Source organism: Sander lucioperca, chromosome 19 (assembly GCF_008315115.2).
Source record: "Sander lucioperca isolate FBNREF2018 chromosome 19, SLUC_FBN_1.2, whole genome shotgun sequence".
In the NCBI taxonomy this organism is placed as follows: domain Eukaryota; kingdom Metazoa; phylum Chordata; class Actinopteri; order Perciformes; family Percidae; genus Sander; species Sander lucioperca.
This window is the reverse complement of record NC_050191.1, coordinates 24,183,069-24,203,631: the sequence shown is the minus strand read 5'-3', so window position 1 is coordinate 24,203,631 and position 20,563 is coordinate 24,183,069. Positions and strand designations below refer to the sequence as shown.

Genomic DNA, 20,563 nt, shown 5'->3' with positions numbered 1-20,563 from the left:
TTACATGACAAGATGGACACAGTACATGTCTGTCTGCTAAATATGAAGCTACAACTAGCATCCGGTGAGCTTGGCTTAGCCAGAGAATATCTAATAAGGGGAGAACTTCCACTATCTGGAAACTTGGCTTCTGAAACTGGCTTCTGAACTGGTTGCAGTTCCATTCTGGTTCCATATGAGGGCGCTCACGGGCGAGTACAGAATGAATGGTGGTCTATGGAGCTATACCCCTCAAAATCCACTTTTCTCAGGATATATTTTTTTGTCTAGTAATTTCAATGTTGCATTCGAAAGGGGAGGCAAAGAAAATACACACTTTTTAAAGTCGCTTCTTTGTTCTAAAAAGCCTTTTAAAATGTCAGTGACGTCATACACATCATACGGCCAGAGATCACTTCCTTTTTTCTCTCGAGGCATCGACAACACAGTTGACAGGTTAGACTCTCCCTGTCAATACACGTGCTAGAAAGAGGTTTGGTTTGCTAATGTTTTAAAGCCCATGCTGAAATATTCACACACACACACACACACACACACACACACACACACACACACACACTGGATGCCATCAAGCGGGATCTCTGGTCGTAATCAGTCCTTCACTGACCAATCAGCATTCATTAGCAGAATGCTAGTGTGTTATGGGCAACAACGACTCAACCTGTAAAAAATTGAAAGGACATAAGTACTCGTTCATTCAACTTTCGACCTATAATCCATGTTGAACTTGCAAAAACTACAATCAAATCTGAGATTTCTCAACGACAATCAGGCAAAAGAGACAAATTTAGCCGTCTAGCTCCATAGCTCCATCATTTTGCACTCACCGCGATCACCCCCAGTGGAACTCTGGTGGAACTGCGACCAAATTCGGTACAATGGGGCTGAATAGGGAGTGAACAGGCTTTCCGTAGACGGGCTTCGCACAAAGACTGGAAACAGGGAAGCAGCTCCAAAAAGCTTGCTTATTAACATTGTTATTAGAGACATCTAGTGGTGTAAAGTCATATTGCATTTGTGTTCTCATATTTTAGACCCTCCTCTCTTGCCGTTAGTTTCTATTTTGCTTCTGACTCTAGTCTACTGAGAGAGGACATGCTGCAGTTACTCTTCTCTCTTTGCCTTTGGTAGCTTTTGAAAGTCTTAGTCTGTAAGTATTTCTGTATGAAGCATGTAACGTTAAAGGTCCCATGACATGGTGCTCTTTGGATGCTTTTATAGGCCTTAGTGGTCCCCTAATACTGTATCTGAAGTCTCTTTCCCGAAATTCAGCCTTGGTGCAGAATTACAGCCACTAGAGCCAGTCCCACAATGAGCTTTACTTAGGATGTGCCATTTCTGTGTCTGTAGCTATTGAGGAGGAGAGGGGGGGGGGCAAGGTGGAGGGTGGGGGTGTGGCCTTGACCAACTGCCACTTTGCTAGTTTGAAAGCCATGATGCCTCTCTCTCATGGGTGGGCCAAATTCTCTGGGTGGGCAAAGCAGAGAAAGGGGAGGTAACCTTGCTCCTTATGAGCTCATAAGGAGCAAGATTCCAGATCGGCCCATCTGAGCTTTCATTTTCTCAAAGGCAGAGCAAGATACCCAGGGCTTTACACCTATCGCCATTTCTAGCCACTGGGGGACCATAGGCAGACTGGGGGAACTCATATTAATGTTAAAAAACCTCAAAAGTGACATTTTCATGCATTTAAATATCTACTTTGATTTTTCTTTGTGTATTTTCTGTTTTAGCATAACATTTATGTTGTAATAATAGATGCTTATTACTATTAGGGGTGGCAGTAGCTCAGTCCGTAGGAAGTTGGGTTGGGAACTAGAGGGTCGCTGGTTCAAGTCCCAGTACAGACCAAAGTACAGAGTGTGGGTTGGCCAGTTCACCTCTTGGGCACTGCCAGGTGCTCTTGAGCTGCTCAATTTCCCCACTGGGGATCAATAAACAGTATAAATTATTAGAAATTAATTAGCATTTCTCCATTGGCATCCATGTTAAATTGATCTTAAATGCTAACTAGTCCTGCAAGTCTCATGATTATGGCTACTGCTCCTGGCCAAGAAATAGTTAGTGATAATCCATGTTCCTGATATCTTCGTAAAATGCCACTCACGTGACTTGACAGCTAAAGATTTAGCTACAACCAGCAGCTGTTTAGCTTAGCTTAGCACAAAGACTGGAAACAGCTATCTGGGCTCTGTCCAAATGTAACAAAACGCTGCTGGGGGTAGCTTCATATTTAGTGTACAGACATAAGAATGGCACCAATCTTTTCATCTCACTCTATGCAAGAAAGCAAATAAGCATATATTTCCCAAAATGTCATAAAATACCATTAACTTACGGTATAAGCATATATTGTGTATTTGACTCGCCTGCTCCCCTGACCCTGTTATGCCTTCTCCCTGTGTAGGGGCATGCCTCTGTTTGCTAAAGTGCAGGGAAAGGAACACAGCAGCCACTCTGCTAAGCCCCTTGTGTCAAAAGTACGGCCCTTGATGGAAGATAGCCAGAGCAGAAACACGGAAGAGGGGCCACAGTAAGAAGAAAACACAGACTTGCAGCTGCAGTTTATTTTTAGACAAATGCTGCTTTGGCAGACTTAGATTAATGAATCATAAATGTAAAAGATCAAAAAAAGCACAAAAGGCACTATGTTTTTATAAATAATTCTAAAACATTAATAAGTCCACATGGCAAGAATGCAATATAGTACATATTTAACAAACAGGAGATCCTGAGGTCACACTAGGCTATTACGTTTACACTGTTTACAACCCGAACATTTTCTGAAAATCCTGCTGTTACTTACAGATTAATAATGGATAAGGATAACAAAGCAGGCCGAAACTGAACTGTTATCTAAACTAATTATGCGGATGCAAATAAATTTGACTAACTTACTACATTGTAGACAAAATGTAGCTGAGACAAAAAAAAGAAAACGTAAATGATGTTAACTTTGGCTTGTTTTTGCCATTTCTGTGACTGAATTATTGTGTGCGACGTGATCTTAAATCTGCTGTGTTGCCTTTCAGCAGGTTAGATGCTTCAGAGAGAGACGGAGGTCCTACCCTTAGACCCCTGAAGAAGAGGAGGAGTTCAGGGTGCCACCTGTGGAGGTTGTCCAACCCTCCATCCAAAACTCCGCTGCTGCTGGACCCACCAACATGTTTACAGAAATCACACTCTGACCAGAACCTGGCCTCAGACTGTACGTTTCATCATCATTTTGTTAATTTATTACTATGTATTTGCTGCCATTTCTGTAATATTTGGGTGAGATTATTCAATGGGCTACATAAGCTCCATTCAGTGTGCATTGTGAGACACTTAAACGGCCTTAAGAGTGAATTTAAACATAATTTGCATTCAGATCTTCTGTGACATATTCAAAATAGGCTTCTCTGACTTTGCATAATTACCTGGAATTGGCAAAAAAACATTTATATGTTGTAAAACTAAAAGTCATCCACGTAATTCCTAACAACGTGACGGAACATAATTAAATATACTTCTATTTTATCAAAACAAATCTCCACTTCTCTATTTTGTCTCCAGATCTTAACTCCCCTGTGCCCTCTAGTGACCGAAGGGAGTTCTGCATAAGACCTCAGCAGCTTTCCCTGAATCATGACACTCCCCAGCCTTCCTTCCACTTTTCCTCACCCTCCTCTGAGTCCCCCCAGTCTCCTCAGTCCCCACTGTCCTGGGAGAGCCCCAAACTGAAGCCCCACCACTCCTACATGAACCCCACTGCCAGCTCCATGGCCAAAAGTAGCCGCTCCGCCTCGCTGGGAGAGGTTATCCAGATGGGCACGCCACTTTGCTCCCCCACTTTCCTCAGGGACAGCAGGTCATGTGGGGAGCTGGAGATCGAACCTGCCCTTCTCACCTCGTCTCCTGTTGCTGCTTTCCCCTCTACTGTCTCATCGACATCGTCCCTCTTATCGTGTCCTCTGCCAAACAGTCCCTCCCCAGCTCCTCCCCATCCTATCGCTACGGTTTCACCCACTTCTTTTATCCAGAACATCCCGCCCTCTCGCATCCCGCTTCCCAAACAGCTTCTCAGCCCTCGCCGCAGTTGCTGTCTGGAGGGGATGTCAAGCTTAAGTTGTTCCGGAGACCCGGCGAGGGTTTCTAATTCTACCGTAGACCCTGGATGCGACATCACACCTACACCTGGAAACAGAGGTTAGACAGCCAGCCATATGCTCTAGATGGGACACATACACGCACACATAAGGAACTAAAAAGCAGATTGCCTGTGTGTGATTTTGTGTACATCTTGTTGTCTTCAGCACTGGGCAGGAAACTGTCTTTAAGTTGGGATCCTTCTTTGCCAAGTTCATTACCAGTGAGGCAGAAGAAAGACTCGGTTTCAGAGAGGTATGGGTTTTTTTTGCACCATTTTTTATATTTTGTATTTTTTGCAAAGAAAAACAGGAAGAAGTACATACATGCATCTCATTCCTCATATTTCAAGATCTTCACAAAAGGACAAAACAGGACATAGACATACAAAAACAACAATAAACGACCCCAACAAACAGATCAAACAACATAATAAATGCACTCAGATAACACTGTTGTCATAGTCCCTAACATTAATGTAAAAATTCATAAAGTCAAATTCTCTATGAGGTTGCCATATCTTCAAAAAGTCTGAGGTTCTGTCTTTACTCTTATAATAAATGCTGTCCATAACAAAGTAGCTTGAGAGTTAATTCCACCAGTGGACTATTGCTGGGGGGGTTTGGATGCCTTCCAGATTAAAGCTATGCATTTCCTAGCTGCCATGAAGGCAAGATCTGTGTACCTACTTTCATATTTATTCCACTTGTCAGACATATTAATTACCAAAAGACATAAACGGCCACTTCTAAACATTTAGCCACATTTAGTTTGAGAAGTGTTTACAACTGACACACATTTCTGACATCTCTTCCCAGTGCCAAGGACCCATTACAGGTGGCTGTGGCCAAAGAGTGCCCTCTGGTGCCTGAACAGGCCCACGCATCGAGCGCTGATCCCCAGCCAGGTCTGGCTTCCCACAACTCTTTTATCAACCTGTCCATTGCTACCGTTACTCCTCTCCATCACTCCATCGCTGCATCTCTTCACACTGCTCGCCCTGTCTGTCCGTCTGCTTGTCTGTCTCACGTTTCTCCGTCTGTCTCTGTGCCCTCCTGCTGTCAACACTGTGATTACATGGGTGAGTCCACAGATGAAGGGACGTTGGACGTTTTATTTTGAGATCTGTTAGTTGAGGAAAACAAGCTTGACGACAGGCTTGATATTCCACTTGAACACATGACATATCAAAAGCTGATTGCTATAAAATTTGCTAAACACATTCACACTTGCTCAAAGGATAGACCCTGATAATCTACAGTAATAGAAAGATTGCAGTGGACTCCCTTTTGGTGATACATAGAGCCTCAGTTAACTGATGTGCCACTGCAGATAGTTTTTCCTCACATTGCTCACTTCCTCAATAAATAAAGGTATCTATTAGAGTTCCAATGCTGAGATGATTCTCAAAATAACTTCTTCATCCTGTTCTTCACGCTTCTGTGCCCGCTGTTCTGTCGATGATAACTGCCTCACAAAGGCAACAGATTTCATTTCAATTTGAGAACACAGAATCCATAAATGCCATTAGATGATATCCAGTCCACATTTGTACCTAGAACTGTGTGTTGCCGGAGGATATCAACTGTGAAATCCTTTTTCTCAGTTCCACAGCTCACACAGCTCCTGCTCTCTGGCTTTGTACAGCAGCCTCTTTGTGTGTGCTTTCTATAGTTTCATTTCTGCTACCAAGTTTTCTTTTCATGTTCTTCAACCTTTTGCTCAACATTTACTGTGTGCCTACTTCGCTCGATATCAGTGTGTTTTTGTGCATGCGCTGTACAGTGTGTGCGTCTTTGTGAACACTCAGATTTGCCACTTGCTGCGCTGTACTTGAAAGAGTCCCTCTCTCTCTCTCTGCAGATCACTCCATCACCTTGGAAACTTGTAGGCAGGCTGTTAGGGAGCTTCACAACAGTCTGAGGAAAACGGCCACGCTCTACACTACGGTGTGTGTGTGTGTGTGTGTGTGTGTGTGTGTGTGTGTGTGTGTGTGTGTGTGTGTGTGTGTTTGAATGTGCGTGTGGGGAAATGAGAAAGAGGGGAGATGGGGGGGGGGGAGGAGTTAAGAGAGCATGAAAGAGAACATAAAATCGGGAGGATAATGGGGAATAGATAGATACTTTCTCACATATTTCATGTCTGCTAATGCTGTCACTTATATTCCTCTTATTGTCATAAATTGCATATAAAGATAGATATTACTGTTGATATTTTTGTCATTTTTAAAATCCTACCTCTTGTTTTAATGCACCATTTTGTCTCAGTTTATTTTATGCTGCTCTTTGCACATCTTATTTGTGGTGAAATCCATACATTTTTCTTTTAAAAATGTTGAGTTTTGAGATCATAGTTAGTACTGTGAAAATCTATGTCAAATCTGGTGATATGTAAATATCAGTGGCCAGACACGAAAATAAAAAAACGTATTCATTCATTATATGCAAATGTTGTACCTGTTCCGCTTTTACCAATACAAAACAAATAGGTTCATTGAAGTACACAGAAACAAAAAATATATCCTGATTATTTCCCCTTATTAATTGATTGAAAAAAGACCATGGCATGTTCCAAAAGCCTTTAAATGCCTTCTTTTGTTGGACTTACACTCTAAAACCCAAAGATATCCAAATTACAACTATATAAAACAGAGAAAAACAGAAAGTGTGTCAGAAGCTGGAACCAGAAATGTTATTTGCTTGAAAAATTAAGCAGTCAAAAGATTATCAAATTAGTTTGAAATTAATTTCTTCCACTTGACAGATTGATTAAATGACTAATTGTTTCAGGAGTAAACACGTTTCACTATTTTATAAACAAGACCTGAATCGGGCGTGACCCTACTTGAGTGTTTTTACATTCTATACATGCAATTTCAGTAACCTGCTTCAGGGGCGCACATGGAGTTTTATCTATACTTTGATGAACGGATCAAACGGGGAAAGACACTGACATACTGTCTGTTTTTCATACGTCTGTATTCATTAAAACCAGGTGCTACTACGCGGCCAACAGCCCAGTGAAGATCAGCAAGAAATGAGGAGCATTCTGTCCGAGGCCCTGTTCACCGTCAAGGCTGAGCTGGACTCTCTGTCTCACCCCCCCTCACAGTGGGAAGGGCCCCGAGTGGACCATGGGGTCAAAGGTGAAGGAGAGAAGGCCCTGGCTCTGCTGGAGCAGTACGCTGAGCTGCTGCTTAAGTCTGTGGAGAGGAGACTAGACACCAAGACGTGAGGAGGCTAGACTGATGTTTGCCCTTATGGAGCTAAATCAGGGCCAAATGTTTTGTTAATTTGAAAAAAATATATATATAGTTGAAAAACTAAAGCTTGAAATTGAAAATTTAAGTTTTGGTCTAAAACTTGAAAAATAAAACCATGTATTCAAACTAAATATAAGTGTACCAATTTTTCATTCAGTTTGAATAAAATTTAGATTAAATTCTGGAATTATTTTGAATAAATTATTAATTTTCATTTTTCACTTTTGTATTTGTTTCAGTTCCACATTTAATTTTTTCAGATTCAAAACTTATTTTTTTTTACGGCTTCAAAACTTTTTTTACAGTTTCAGATCTGTTTTTCAGTTTGACTGAAGGAGAGTCTTCTGCCTTCTTTGTTAGGCTGTCACTCATAATTCCACGCCCCTCTGAGTTGAAGCCACGCCCCCTACGCAAAATCGGGGCCAAAAGTCTGAAACTGAAAAAAACTGATCTGAAACTGAAAAACAGATCTGAATCTGTAAAAAAAGATTTGAAGCCGTAAAAAAAAATAAGTTTTGAATCTGAAAACATGAAATGTGGAACTGAAAACAAATATAAAAGTGAAAAATGAAAATTAATAATTTATTCAAAATAATTCCAGAATTTAATCTAAATTTTATTCAAACTGAAAGAAAAATTTGTACACTTATTTTTAGTTTGAATACATGGTTTTATTTTTCAAGTTTTAGACCAAAACTTAAATTTTCAATTTCAAGCTTTAGTTTTTCAACTATATATATTTTTTTCAAATTAACAAAACATTTGGCCCTGATTTAGCTCCATATACCCTCTGTTTGTACATACAGACACATGCACACACAGTAGCACTGTGAATCGCAACACTTGTTTTTTGCACAGAGCTCTTTTGGAACTTTTTTTATGGCCTGAATGCAGATGAGGTGTTATTATATTTGGAGAAGCTGAACGAAATGAATGCAGAGTATTATGCACTGGAAAAAGTAAAAAAAAGTTATAGCCTTATTTTTCAAGTTTCTTTGCTTTCTACTTTTTAAAGTCAAATTTCATAAGTGTAATGAATCATAGTTGTTATGAAGGGAGACACCAGAAGGACAAAGATGATGAAGTTATATGAAGAGCACAGGTCATTAGGCTCTGAGAATAAAAACGTGTCCTTAGGGAGGCATTAAAGCAAGTAACGCAATCCTTAAGCCCTACTGCTAATGGGGCCAAACTCTTTATGTCAGGTACTATCTAAAGATGGATACATTTTAAATATGTTGAAGTGGGAGGTTAGAGGAAGTTCAGGACATTAGATTAATGTGTATCATAAAACGTCTGTTAGTCTATGTTCCTTCTGTACGTTTGTGCAAGTTTTTGTTGTAATGTTCAACTGGGATTTTATTTTATCTTTCTCTGAAAGAGATTGTTCTTCAAACTGTTGCACTGTTCTTTCTGAGTTCTCTTAAAAAATAAACAATGAAAGCATTGGACCAGATTTTTGACTGATAATTTTATTTAAGAATTAGTACAGTTAACAGAACCCTAATGATATCTAATAGTTTTTTATGGCAATATTAACACATGTATAATTCTCAGTTAGTAGCAATTTAATAATATAGAAACTATTGTACACAACAAATACAGTAGCATCTACATAGAGAATAGGAATGTTTGTATATGTATTATATGTTAGCTATGTGGTAGAGGAAGTAGCATATAGAATGAGCTCAGCTCATGCCATAATTAATATGACATCCCATACTAACACATTTGTTTGATCTTGAAGCTTCCTGATACATTTTTATGTGTCTTTGTATGCATTTCTGCTCATGTGCATTTACAACACACTCATACATGTCTGTGTCCTCGATGTGTTGATTCATGTACTGCATGAGTAATAGTGTGCTTCCTATGGAAGTGTCTCCACATTGACGCAGGTGAGGACGACATCATGCAAGATGTTGATTCTGTCAATCTGGTTGAGCTCTCTGATTCGGTGTCGGAACTCAAACAGTGGGATGTTGTTAACTGCCACCCTGAACGTCTCTTGAGTACACAGGATCTTCATCTGGAAGAGCAGAACACGAAGAATGTACTTTCATCAAGACTGTAACGTGGCTTGCATGCAGTGCACATTTAGAAAGAAAAACACATTAGTTAATCAGGATTTCTTTTAGGAACAGTCATTCTGCAGGACCAAATCTTCTAACTGGAGCAAAAAAACAAACAAAGAAAGTGATGAGTAGTATAATTAGGATATTTTAAAGGAACATGCCGACTTATTGAGACTTTAGCTTATTGACTGTATCCCCCAGAGTTAAACAAGTCGATACATACCCTTCTCATCTCCATGCGTGTCATAACTGTCTGACACACCCACCGCTAGCCTAGCTTAGCACAGATCCTGGAGGTAACCTTCTTATATACTGTCTATGGAGGTAACCGGCTCCAACTAGCCTACTGCTCCCAATAAGTGACAAAATAACGCCGTATACCGTATACAAACTGGGAACTATATTCTCAGAAGGCGAAGCACAAGTAGCAGTGGTTCGCCTTCTGAGAATATAGTTCCCAGTATGTAGGCCTATATCGTTAGAAGATGGCTGTGTCTCATGTGACCTTGTTATTTGTACACGCTGTGACTATACAAATCACAACATGTAAATAGGAAAATGTTGGCGTTATTTTGTCACTTACTGGGAGCAGTAGGCTAGATGGAGCTGGTTACCTCCAGGATCTGTGCTAAACTAGGCTAGTGGTGGGTGCGTCAGACAGAGTTACGACACGCACAGAGATGAGAAGGGTATGTATGGACTTGTCTAAATCTGGGGGATACGGTGAATAAGCTAAAGTCCCAATAAGTCGGCGTGTTTGGTGCAAAATGTAACTGGCGCTGCCTGCAAAGCAAAATTGTTACTGATGTTATTGAGCTACATGAGACCCCCGCCCCACTAACCTCCAGGAGTCTTCCTGCAGTGCAGCAGTTCCCTTATCTAGGACCCGCTTGCACAAACGACTTTCCAACCCTTTCCATCTTTTCCAAACGTTAGCCTGACGTTAACCATGAGAAAGTGACCTAGAGTCAGTTACCATGTGTAGCATTTTGAAACATCAACATAGCACTGTAAAAGGCTTACCACATAACAGATGAGAGCATGGTTAAATGAAATGATTAGTAGCTTATGTTTATGTTATTTATTTGTGCTGTAGAAAAGCAATAGTGGATTAGTAGCAGACACTGACACTTCAGGTGAACATATGTCTCCAAATTAATGTGGTAATGATTTATTGACGTTAACATGCTACACGTAGCAGCTTTAAAGGGGCGCTTTTCAGTTAACCGCCCCCTCCGATTCCTCTTTCTTATACACTCACCTCAAATGGGCTCCCTTGAGCGAAGGGGAAGGGTCCCTTCAGGTCCCTCTCCTCTGGTCCCCAGCGTTCAGCCAGTTTGTGGTTACGGACCAATGCCTGTTTGCCCCCCTCACTGAAGCGGGGGTTGATGTGAAAGGCGATGTCGTTGCCTCTCAGAAAGTTCACTGTGAACCTGTGGAACACCAAAGCTGGTCAGACTGTCATTGCCACTGTATTGTCTCTTTTGTGTACAATTTGTCTGCACTGGTCAGACTTTTATATTTTGTATGAATTTTGGAAAAGATTGGTTCAAAGAGCGATCCAAGTAATTTTGCTTACATTTTTGCATTGGGTTTGACATGGCCCAAGATGGTCATCATCATCTTGTCATAGATCCCTCGGGCCAGGTTCAAGTTGTATGGCACACTCTAAACAGAGAGAGTGAGAGAATAACATTAAAACAACATGAATTAGAAAGCAGCCAGGGATTAAACATACAGTATGGTATATCTATCAGTATCCTGTCTCTGTCTTTATAGAGCACTATAAGATGCATGCAAGTCAGATTCTTTCTGTTTGACTCACAAGAGGTCCAGATGTGGGTGGAAGCCAGTGTGGAGGCATGGCAGATGGACTCTGCCCAGGCCATCCTGACTGTCCTGGGTTATAGGGCCAGCCAGGGTGGGCAGGCCATCCTGGTACATTTGGGCGGATGCTGGTAGCAGGAGCAGGTGCTGGGACTGGGACTGAAACTGGAGTTGGAGCTGGAATTTGAGCAGGGACTTGAACTGGAGCTGGTTGCTGGGGAGACTGATACTGCGGAGGCTGGTACTGAGGAGGCTGATACTGGGAAGGTTGGTACGGGGGAGGTTGGTACTGGGAAGGTTGGTACTGGGTGCCTGGCCAGCAGGGCTGGCAGGGCTGCCCTGCAGTCGGAGCTGGAACTTGAGCTGGAGCTTGGACTATGTTTGTGCTAGGTGCAGGGGCTGGTGTCATGGCTTGAGGGACAGATACCGGAGCTGGTGTTGTCCCAGGCCAGCAGGGTGTGTTTGGCTGGCCAGTCCAGCACGGTGCAGGCTGGATGGACTGGCCTGGTTGTCCTGGCCATGCAGGGAAACCAGCTCCAGGCTGCGGCAGGCTCGGCCAAATGCTGTTAGCCTGTGGGGCAGAACCAGAGGACGGGCAGCTGCCACACAGAGCTTCAGAATGCTGAGAGTCAGGAGGAGAGGGGGAAGATGGAGAGATAGAAGGATCAGGGTCAGGGGCCAGGGCAGAGATATGAGGAAGAGAGAGGGTGGACAGGATGGAGGACACCAACTTGCAGTTGCAAACATGGCCATTTGACGAAAGCAAAAATTCAAGCATTCATATTTAGATGGAAAATGTGGAGACAATAGTTTCAATGATTTGTGTCATTCTTACCAGAGTAGAGTTCTGAGAATTTGAGGAGGTACTTACATCCATGCTGCCTGCCAGAAGAAGATTAAGTGCACTTTTATTTATTTCACAGCTTTTTCTATAAAAAAAACAAAAAAAACATTCCTTTTAAACAAGATACAGAGCCTGCACTGCAGTCAGACTGAGCTGTAATGAGCTTCAGAGGAAATAGTTTTCTAGATGACCACCAGAGGACTCTACAGCTTCTCCAGATGTCAAAGTGTCAGCACATGGTGTACTGGATGATTGTCTCCATATAGATATATATTGTTACAGTAACTGAAGCTTATTGGATGCCATGGAATGTGCTAATTGAATGATGACCACAGAGAACATCCTGCAGAAACATAATGGCATATTGATTCAGGCTTATATCAATGACTTATCTGCGTCAAGAGAGGAATATGCAGAAACAATGATTCTTTGGTGTCCACAGGCCCTACCAATAATATATGGTAGTTTTTGTGACTGCAAATTCAATTACTGTTACAACATGATATAACTATAGTTTTGTTATTTCATTCTACTTCTTAGTGTTTGTTGTTACCTAAGAAATCCACTGAACACAGAAAATAATTTATTATGGGTGTTTTACTTGCTAAATTGTTAATGATTTAAAAGTGTATTAAATCACATTATAATTACAGTGTATAATCATTAATACATGTAGATGTAGGGCTTTTCAATAGTTTTGTTAACATTGCCAATCAATAAACAGCAATCCAACAGATAAGCTACATTTATATACATATGAAGATACATTATATTTTATATTATATACACTCTACACACCTTTTGCTCTACAGCAGGACACAGACTATGGAATGCATTCTTTTCATGGTACTAATGAATCTTCTAGTATTGGATGCAAGCAACCTTTTTTTGGTTCTGATTCACAGAAATATTAACCATTTTATATAAACTGTCACAGATTAAGATTAAAACTGTAGAAGTTACCTTTTCTGGTCTTTAGTCCTCAGGTGCACACAGGAGCAGGCTGCAGGCCGTGGTGTAGTTAAAGTGAATCAGTCAGCTTGTAGCCGAGCACATCGAAACACTCTTTTATAGCCATGGACCCTTTCACCACTTGGCCACTCCTCACCTCATCACTCCACTGTCAGAAAAAGAATACCTCACCCTCACATGTCACATATGTAAATAAGATAGAATGGGTGATTTTTTTTAGCATTAAAGTTTTGAACATGCAGCTAAGATTTTTTTCGTTTTGTTCATTTTTTCTTCATTGTTTTATCCCCAGGAGACTGCATTCCCAGACCTCAGTTGATAATTAAAGTTATGATGGTCTAATAAAATAAAACTGGAAGAGAGTGTGTGAGTTAAATAGTTGACTGCTAGGTTGGAAATAATATCAAAACATTGAAATGTATGTAGAAAATGTTATATTCTCCACCATATGACATCCCTTTCTTAGTAACACTAGATCCACTGGCAGCACAATGGCCTGTTTTTGTGCTGATGTGGTTCACATTACTGTTGAGCAGTCATGGGACTGTGTTAACACTCATGCCATATCTGTCGAGGCCACACAGAGTAACACAATTACAGCAGACAGACAAGGAAGTCAGGACTTAGTGCTGTTTTCTGTATGTTCCAATGACTCAGGCACTGACAGCTGAAAAGTCAGACATTACGGCTTGGTTCACCTTCAGGTGAAGATGTCACTGCATTGGATTCAGTTGTCAATGGAGACGTTCATACTTGTGATTTATTATCTCTCTGGATGATTGTTGAATAGGTTTACAATGGCAAAGCTGAAGTGTCTCACCTCTTCTAATGTTAAATTCTTGATTCTGGCATTTTTGTTAACATTAAACAGGAGGGATGTAAGGTTCAAACTCAGTCAAATAAATCTTCTTTATCCAATAAATCTCCGGGGCAACAACTTCAACACACTCACATATGTGGATTCACACAGTTGCGCTGGTTGTGCTCCCATCATTATTAGATTAGCAATCATCTGAGCTGAAAAAATTTAGAACTTCTTAGAATGCTGAGACTTAATCCTCCAAGAATTCAGCGCCTGACATTTATCCAACTGGCTCTTTAAATTTTAAACTCTATCTGGAGACGGAGAATGAAAAGCATCTTTTATATAATATATATATAGTGTATACAATTCACTGTAACTCTTGCTGCCAAGCTTGACCCTTTTCTTTTACGTATAAGTAGCCACTTGGGGTTACAGGTACCATTTTATCTACAAGGACAACTTATTGCTGCGACATAGGCAGGCAGTAGAAAAAGTGGAATAAAAGTAACATCACAGCCTTTCCTGTACTCAGGCAAACGTTGACTGTCATGCAAATGAGTGCAATCATTAATGTGTTGTATTTAGTCCAGCAACAGTCCATTTTATTTCTCACGAAGTGCTTTTTCTGTCCACTGCATTTCTCAGGGCCCGTAGCTGACAGCTTCCTGTTAGCAGGTATTTGCAACATCAAACAGTCACAGTATACTGCATTCAAGAGCTCAAGTAAAAAATTATATCAGTTGTTTTTATTCACTTACACACTTTAGCAATAATGTTATGGCTGCATGATGATGTATGGAGAGGTTAATGGAATATTGCTACACTAACTGGCTAATATTGTGTTACACCTTTACGTACAATACAATACAAAGGCGCGCGCACACACACACACACACACACACACACACACACACACACACACACACACACACACACACAAAGTCATTAATTCTTCATGAGTGTATGAGAGCATCCTGCAGCTGGACCTCAGGAGGCCAGCTGTGGCTCACAGTGCCACACATTAGGCAAGTGAAGGGTGTGGCCACGTTGGACAATTTGGGAAGTTGGAGCCTCTGGCTTAGTGTATGCGTGTGTGTGTGTGTGTGTGTGTGTGTGTGTGTGTGTGCGCGTGTAGCTGCTGCACTCGAAATCTGTTGAACTGAGCATCTGTGCTGCTTAGATCCTAAAGTCTCATCATCTCCTATAAATTGTTACAAGGCAAATTATGTCGCTCTTTTATTGCTTTAAAAAAAAATTTTTTCAAGTGTTTCCAGAAATGAATTATAAACAGACACGTTTGTCATTTGCCCATGCAAAACAGGGACTATTGTGTATTACAGCAAACAGTGAGATGTAGCAGAAAATAGGGGTGGAACGGTACACTGAAGTCACGGTTCGGTTCATACCTCGGTTCAGACATCACGGTTCGGTTCGGTACAATGGAGGGAAAAGCATAACAAAAATGCAGAAGGAAATTTTTTTTATTGTGCATGTCTCAGGCTGTACCACCTAGTGTCATCCAGTCTCTCTCCCCTGAGCTAGCTGCAACAGCCTGAAGCGTATAAAGTAAGATGTAAATAGTAAACAATAAGTAGGCTACCCCACATCATCTCCAGACTCCATCTGGAACTTGTAAACAAAATAAGACAATCAGCTAGTAGTGTGATATGGGAGACAAGCGCTGCTCTCATATGTGAATGCACAGAGCAGGGGTGTTAAAAGAGCAGTTTCGGTTACACAGAGCAGTTGGTGAATTGTGGCGTTAGCTTCACACGCTAACAGCGGAGCTAGCAGCAAACAGCGAAGCTAACGGCGGCGCAAATGGGCCTGGAAGCTATTTGTGGTCGAGGCAAGAAGGGATACAGCTACAGTACATCCGTGTTTGGTTGTATATGGAAGGGACTAGTTTGCTTCGTGTGGACTCACTGGACCGACTCGACATGTAGGCGGAGCTTGGGAGCTTTAGAGCTAACACAGGGCTACAGGTTAGGTGTCCCTAAGAAACGCGTATGTAACAGTAGTTCCACATTACATTAATTCATTTGCACGCAAGTTTTATTTATTTTTATACCGTGTATTCTCCGTGTAAATTCATGCACCGAACCGAGTCGCCCGTACCGTTTCGGTTCAATACAAATACATGTACCGTTCCACCCTATAGCAGAAAAAAAGCAGTAATTATATAGCCTAGTTGTCAGTAGCCTATATCAATTAACATTATGTCAAGGCTGACATTTCACTCTTCACGATTAGTATAGCAGCATGCCATTTTTTGTTTAGTACAATTTAACTTTTCATATTATACATTATCTGAAAGATGTCACTCATTGTGACAATCCAACCAAAGGTAGCTGTTTTCAGCTAAGACATCTGATAAAACTTAGTGTGCACTGCCTGCACGACACCAAATGGCAAAAATGAGCAACTAGCTGGTGAACACAGTGAAGCATAGCAGCTTGAGTGCCAGATATTTTCCTCAGGAGTTGGTGGAGACCAAAACAGAGCTAAAAAGAGAGAGTGAATATTTGACTTAGCCTACATTCTTCACGTGACCAGAAACAACTCCAAGTGAACGCTAATGTTGTTCCATATTTGCTAAGTAGGCAAATGTAGGCAATAAATATTGTTTTAGAGGTAGACCTCACACACAATAATGCCTTTCATAGATCTAAAGGTATACTTTTACAGGAGGAATTGGTCTTTCTGCTTGCAAGGCACCAGATCAGCTACAACAACATTGGATAGCCTATGGTAATGAAACAGTGTCTCAGGACACTTTAGCAGTATGACCGTTTATTGCTAAAATTGAAGCTCAAACCCAGGCCTTGTGGTTGAAGGGTATACATCTCTTACTCACTATCTCTGTTGCACTAATGCAATACATTCCACATTGAACAATCAATACCTCACCTCCCATGAGACAGACAGGCATACTTGCTATTTGCCACTGAAAACCTTAATCAACTTACTGTATTGACAAAGGTACTCATTCACATTGCCATATTCTCCAGCACAGTGACCAGGCTTTTAGACAACAACAAAATTAAGCTTCATGTGAGGATGGTAAGAAATAGTTTTTTGCTTGGGCTGCATATTGTCAGAAGAAATTTCTTGCCAAGCAGCATTTCAGAATTTAGTCCATGGTTAGTCTCCTGGTTGGCAGGAAAAAAGAGCTGGAACTGGCAACACGTGTTTCCTCAATCCTTTTATGCAATCAACCCAATCTGCCCCTATTGAATAATATGACGAAAAAAGTTGCAATAAAAACACCATGCATAACAATTATAGCTCAAGTAGTGATTTAAATTGGGGAACAAATGGACAGTGCTTCATTTGAGTGGACGGTTACCATGTGGTCCTGTCATATACTGTCTGATGAGAGAGGGAGTAATGATGTCACTTGTAGGAGATCTCCTTTTGTAGTTTCAACCAATAGGGAAGCTGAGGGGGAAAAGGAGGCAACCTTGAGGCGTGCTGCTGTTAGGCAGAAGAGAGCATTCTGGCAGGAACAGGGTTTTCCGAAGCGATGGCGGTGGCTTTAGCCTCTGATAAGCTCTGGGCCTTGTTCCAACACTCGTACACTGCCTCCTCCTTGACCCTTTCCCCCCATTCCCCTCCTCTTCACCACTTCTGTCATATTAAAGGGGCAATGACAGGTCAATTAGAGTATAAAAGAGACAGTTCTAGAAGGTAATCCCCACAAAAGGTAATAGGTCAAATGTGCTTACCTGTAGTCAAAGAGTGGTTTTCTATGAGACTAGGGGTGTAAGAAAAAAATGATACACTTGAGTATCGCAATATTTTATTATAGCAATACTATATTGATTTTCAAAAATGCAATATTGATTTTTTTTTTTTTTTTTTTTTAGTTTACATGCAAAAATATTCATGTAAGACAGTGGTTCACGTTTATGTTGTGTTCAAACCGCCTACCGCTAGATGTCTATGCTGAGACACACCGCTAGTGTCCTCGCCTAACAGTGCCTAGCAGTGCCTGACTTTTTGCTAGACGCTAACAATGTAGCTATGGCTGAACTTTGGCCTACTTTAGCATATAAAAATTTGCTCACTAAGAACCTGTGAACCACAATCCCAAACTGGCAGTTTGATTTTCTGTGTACTGAATTGTTTACCTAAAGTAAACCTCTTTGACTTTTATGCACATCATGTCTTTTTTTTAGGGCTGTCAATTGATTAAAAAAATGTATCTAATTAATTACAGACTCTGTGATTAATTAATCGAAATTAATCGCATACATAATTAACGGTGCCTGAACCGATACTTTTTAAGAAAGTAAAAAAAGAAAAGAAAACAAAGGGTACTAAACAACAGTTGGTGACATTAAAGAACGGCTTGTTTATTGCTAAGGCCATATGGTCAAAATTAAATGATTTAATAATAATGTATAACAATAACAATAACTTATTTCACTAGTAAATTGCTGTTGAACGACAAAAACAACCACCAAGGACATTTACAATAACTTCAAATGCACCACGAAGCTGTAGTTTACCAGTTTCATTGAACGCACCGTCTGTGTTGTTTTTCCGACGGCAGCTCGGCAGCTGCAGATTGTTACATCCCGCTGTTGAGTCATAGTCCTCTACAGTAAAACACAGTCAAACTTTACACCGTTCAGCGTTAGCTGTCAGCATTGTAACCGTGTTTAATCCAGCTACTAGTTAGCGGTAGGCTAACGTTAGCTGCTGTCGAGTATAGTGTTAACTAGCATCACATGCAGCGGTGTTTGTGTTGCCTGTATCGTCTTCAGAGCATCAGAGAGAAGTGCAGACATATCAGTGGCACCAGATTTCGGTAGCCAGGGTTGGCAGGAAGAAGATTTTTACAAGTAAATGTTCCAGTTAATGATCCAGGCAGCACATTCTCGTCTCCCTCCTTCATTTTACAGTCGAATGGTGGCTAGAACGGCTCCGGGTCAAACGTCAATATGGAATAGATTAATCTGCGTTATTTTTTTTTAACGCGTTATTTTTTCTCAGATTAATTATTATAGATATAATATAATATTATATTATAGATAATTATTTTGACATCCCTACTTTTTTAATATTAGTTTATCTAAAATTATACTTAAAAATCCCAATATATCACCTTATGCACAGTATCAAAATATATTGCAATATATTGAATCGTGACCCATGTATCGTGATATGTATCGTATCGCCTAATTCTTGCCAATACACAGCCCTATATGAGACAGTTTTTTTTTTCTATAACCTGTAACAGTGTGTCTAAAGATGCTTTTGTGCCTTCAAAGAATGAATGAACAAGAGAGATAAAATCAAAGAAAGTGTGTAAGAGAGAGTAAGAATAAGAGAGATGTTTCAAAGAAAGTGATATTGCTACAGTTGCCATGGGGACATCAGCATGTTTTAGCAGGGACCTGAGTTTATGTTTACGTGTGTATCTTTGTGTGTGTGTGTGTGTGTATGTGTGTTTGTTTGTGTGTTAAAATCATCACATCTTGACCACTATGAGATCAATTTAATATCACAAATTATATTTTGTTCAGGGACGTTGTGTCAGACACAACCAGCATTAATGCAACTTACAGTTGGATGCAATGTAGGAAACTGTGTGCTCCCATAATCCACCACTAGATGGAGGTGTCAAATTCTCACAGGGGGGTAGCAATTATGCAGTTAGCACTTTTTGCTTCACGAAAGACAATAGTTGTATGAGTCTGTAATCTATGGATATATCTGGTCAGCTTAATCCTTTACAAACCAGAGTGCATGATATGACCAGGCCAAAAAGCAGCGTAAAATATCTGATGAAGCACCAATTAGAGTGTTTCCACCCAAAATCCAACTTTTTTTTTCATTTGTCCAGAACTTTAATAGTGACAATAGTCTCAGAGTCTTTTTGGTGGAAGTATAAAAAAAGATATATAACTCAAACCACTTCAACAATCATCTTTATCATCCAAATATGGCTAATTCTGCTTCTGTGTCAAGCTATCGTCCTACCCAAAAGCTAACTTTAATTAACTATTTTAATGACACCTTTCAAGAGGGTGACTGTTTCCCACAAACATTTCTAAAAAATGTAACATACTTCATCTGGGAGAGGTTAAAAGATTCACAATCACAAAAAAATGTATTTTATTGAGCCCACTTACTAAAATGCATCACTAGGCTTCCCCACCTTCCCCCCATGTGGCTATAAGAGAGGGATGGATGTGGCTGTCCATAAAGCCCATAATAAGTGCAGCACAGCCTGGAATAGTCTGGAGCTGAAGGGGTGTTCCCATTGCGTACAGTCGTGGCTCTCATTTCCCAAGGGGATTTATGGTAGGGAGGCTGCATGGGAGACAGAGCAGGGGAGGACAGTATCAAGACAAGAGGACAAATCATTGGAGCAAGGAAAAGATCTAGTAGTGAGGAAGAGTGTGCCGTTTGCAAAGTGCATGCCTACTTTTGCAAGCACCCATCTATGGTGGTTACACATATGTAGCACATACGTGCAGTGAGAGCAGGAATGCATTTGTGACACATGTATGACCAGCTGGTAAAAGATAGAAGGGAAGATTCTTTTCGAGCAAGTCGACTGATGAGATTAGTTGGTCTGCTAAGCCAAAGAGAAGATGGTGAAAGAGAAGGACACGTGGTAACAGCTCCCCCATTGA

General features: G+C 40.8%; 2 protein-coding genes across 14 annotated transcripts in view; one reads left to right on the top strand and one right to left on the bottom strand.

Moving 5' to 3' along the window:
- LOC116057945 (mitogen-activated protein kinase-binding protein 1-like) overlaps positions 1-8,846 on the top strand; it is a 28,092-nt gene extending 19,246 nt beyond the window's left edge. For 2 of the 4 annotated variants that reach the window (XM_031310531.2, XM_031310530.2), the window contains exons 27-35: positions 2,408-2,533; positions 3,033-3,208; positions 3,556-4,188; positions 4,296-4,383; positions 4,947-5,209; positions 5,992-6,077; positions 7,123-7,382; positions 8,177-8,730; positions 8,772-8,846. In XM_031310531.2, the coding sequence (XP_031166391.1) occupies positions 2,408-2,533; positions 3,033-3,208; positions 3,556-4,188; positions 4,296-4,383; positions 4,947-5,209; positions 5,992-6,077; positions 7,123-7,362 (1,612 nt within the window). In that variant the 3' untranslated portion in view covers positions 7,363-7,382; positions 8,177-8,730; positions 8,772-8,846. The remainder of the gene's footprint in view (positions 1-2,407; positions 2,534-3,032; positions 3,209-3,555; positions 4,189-4,295; positions 4,384-4,946; positions 5,210-5,991; positions 6,078-7,122; positions 7,383-8,176; positions 8,731-8,771) is intronic. The other 2 variants (XM_031310532.2, XM_035995433.1) reach the window with 2 other exon arrangements.
- Positions 8,843-13,315, bottom strand: LOC116057947 (galectin-3). 10 transcript variants are annotated; one of them, XM_035995437.1, is made up of 6 exons: positions 13,100-13,315; positions 12,164-12,174; positions 11,291-11,914; positions 11,045-11,133; positions 10,727-10,898; positions 8,843-9,419 (listed from the first exon to the last, which is right to left on the bottom strand). In XM_035995437.1, exons 2-6 carry the CDS (start codon positions 12,167-12,169, stop codon positions 9,261-9,263), a joined length of 1,050 nt encoding a protein of 349 aa, XP_035851330.1. In that variant the 5' UTR covers positions 12,170-12,174; positions 13,100-13,315; the 3' UTR covers positions 8,843-9,260. The 10 variants fall into 10 exon arrangements, with proteins under 10 accessions (XP_035851330.1, XP_035851329.1, XP_031166396.1 ...); XM_035995436.1 differs by having other exon boundaries at positions 12,128-12,174; positions 13,100-13,246; XM_031310536.2 differs by having other exon boundaries at positions 12,128-12,221; positions 13,100-13,195.
- Positions 13,316-20,563: the final 7,248 nt, after the last annotated feature.

What these genes read in the sequence shown, in the direction of transcription:
- LOC116057947 (XM_031310533.2), bottom strand. Translation starts at nt 12,070, where the DNA reads ATGCTTGAATTTTTGCTTTCGTCAAATGGCCATGTTTGCAACTGCAAG. An exon ending in CACCCACATCTGGACCTCTT is followed by an intron (nt 11,134 to 11,290) that starts GTGAGTCAAACA and finishes CTCTCTGTTTAG; the next exon opens with AGTGTGCCATACAACTTGAA. An exon ending in GTCAAACCCAATGCAAAAAT is followed by an intron (nt 10,899 to 11,044) that starts GTAAGCAAAATT and finishes GGTGTTCCACAG; the next exon opens with GTTCACAGTGAACTTTCTGA.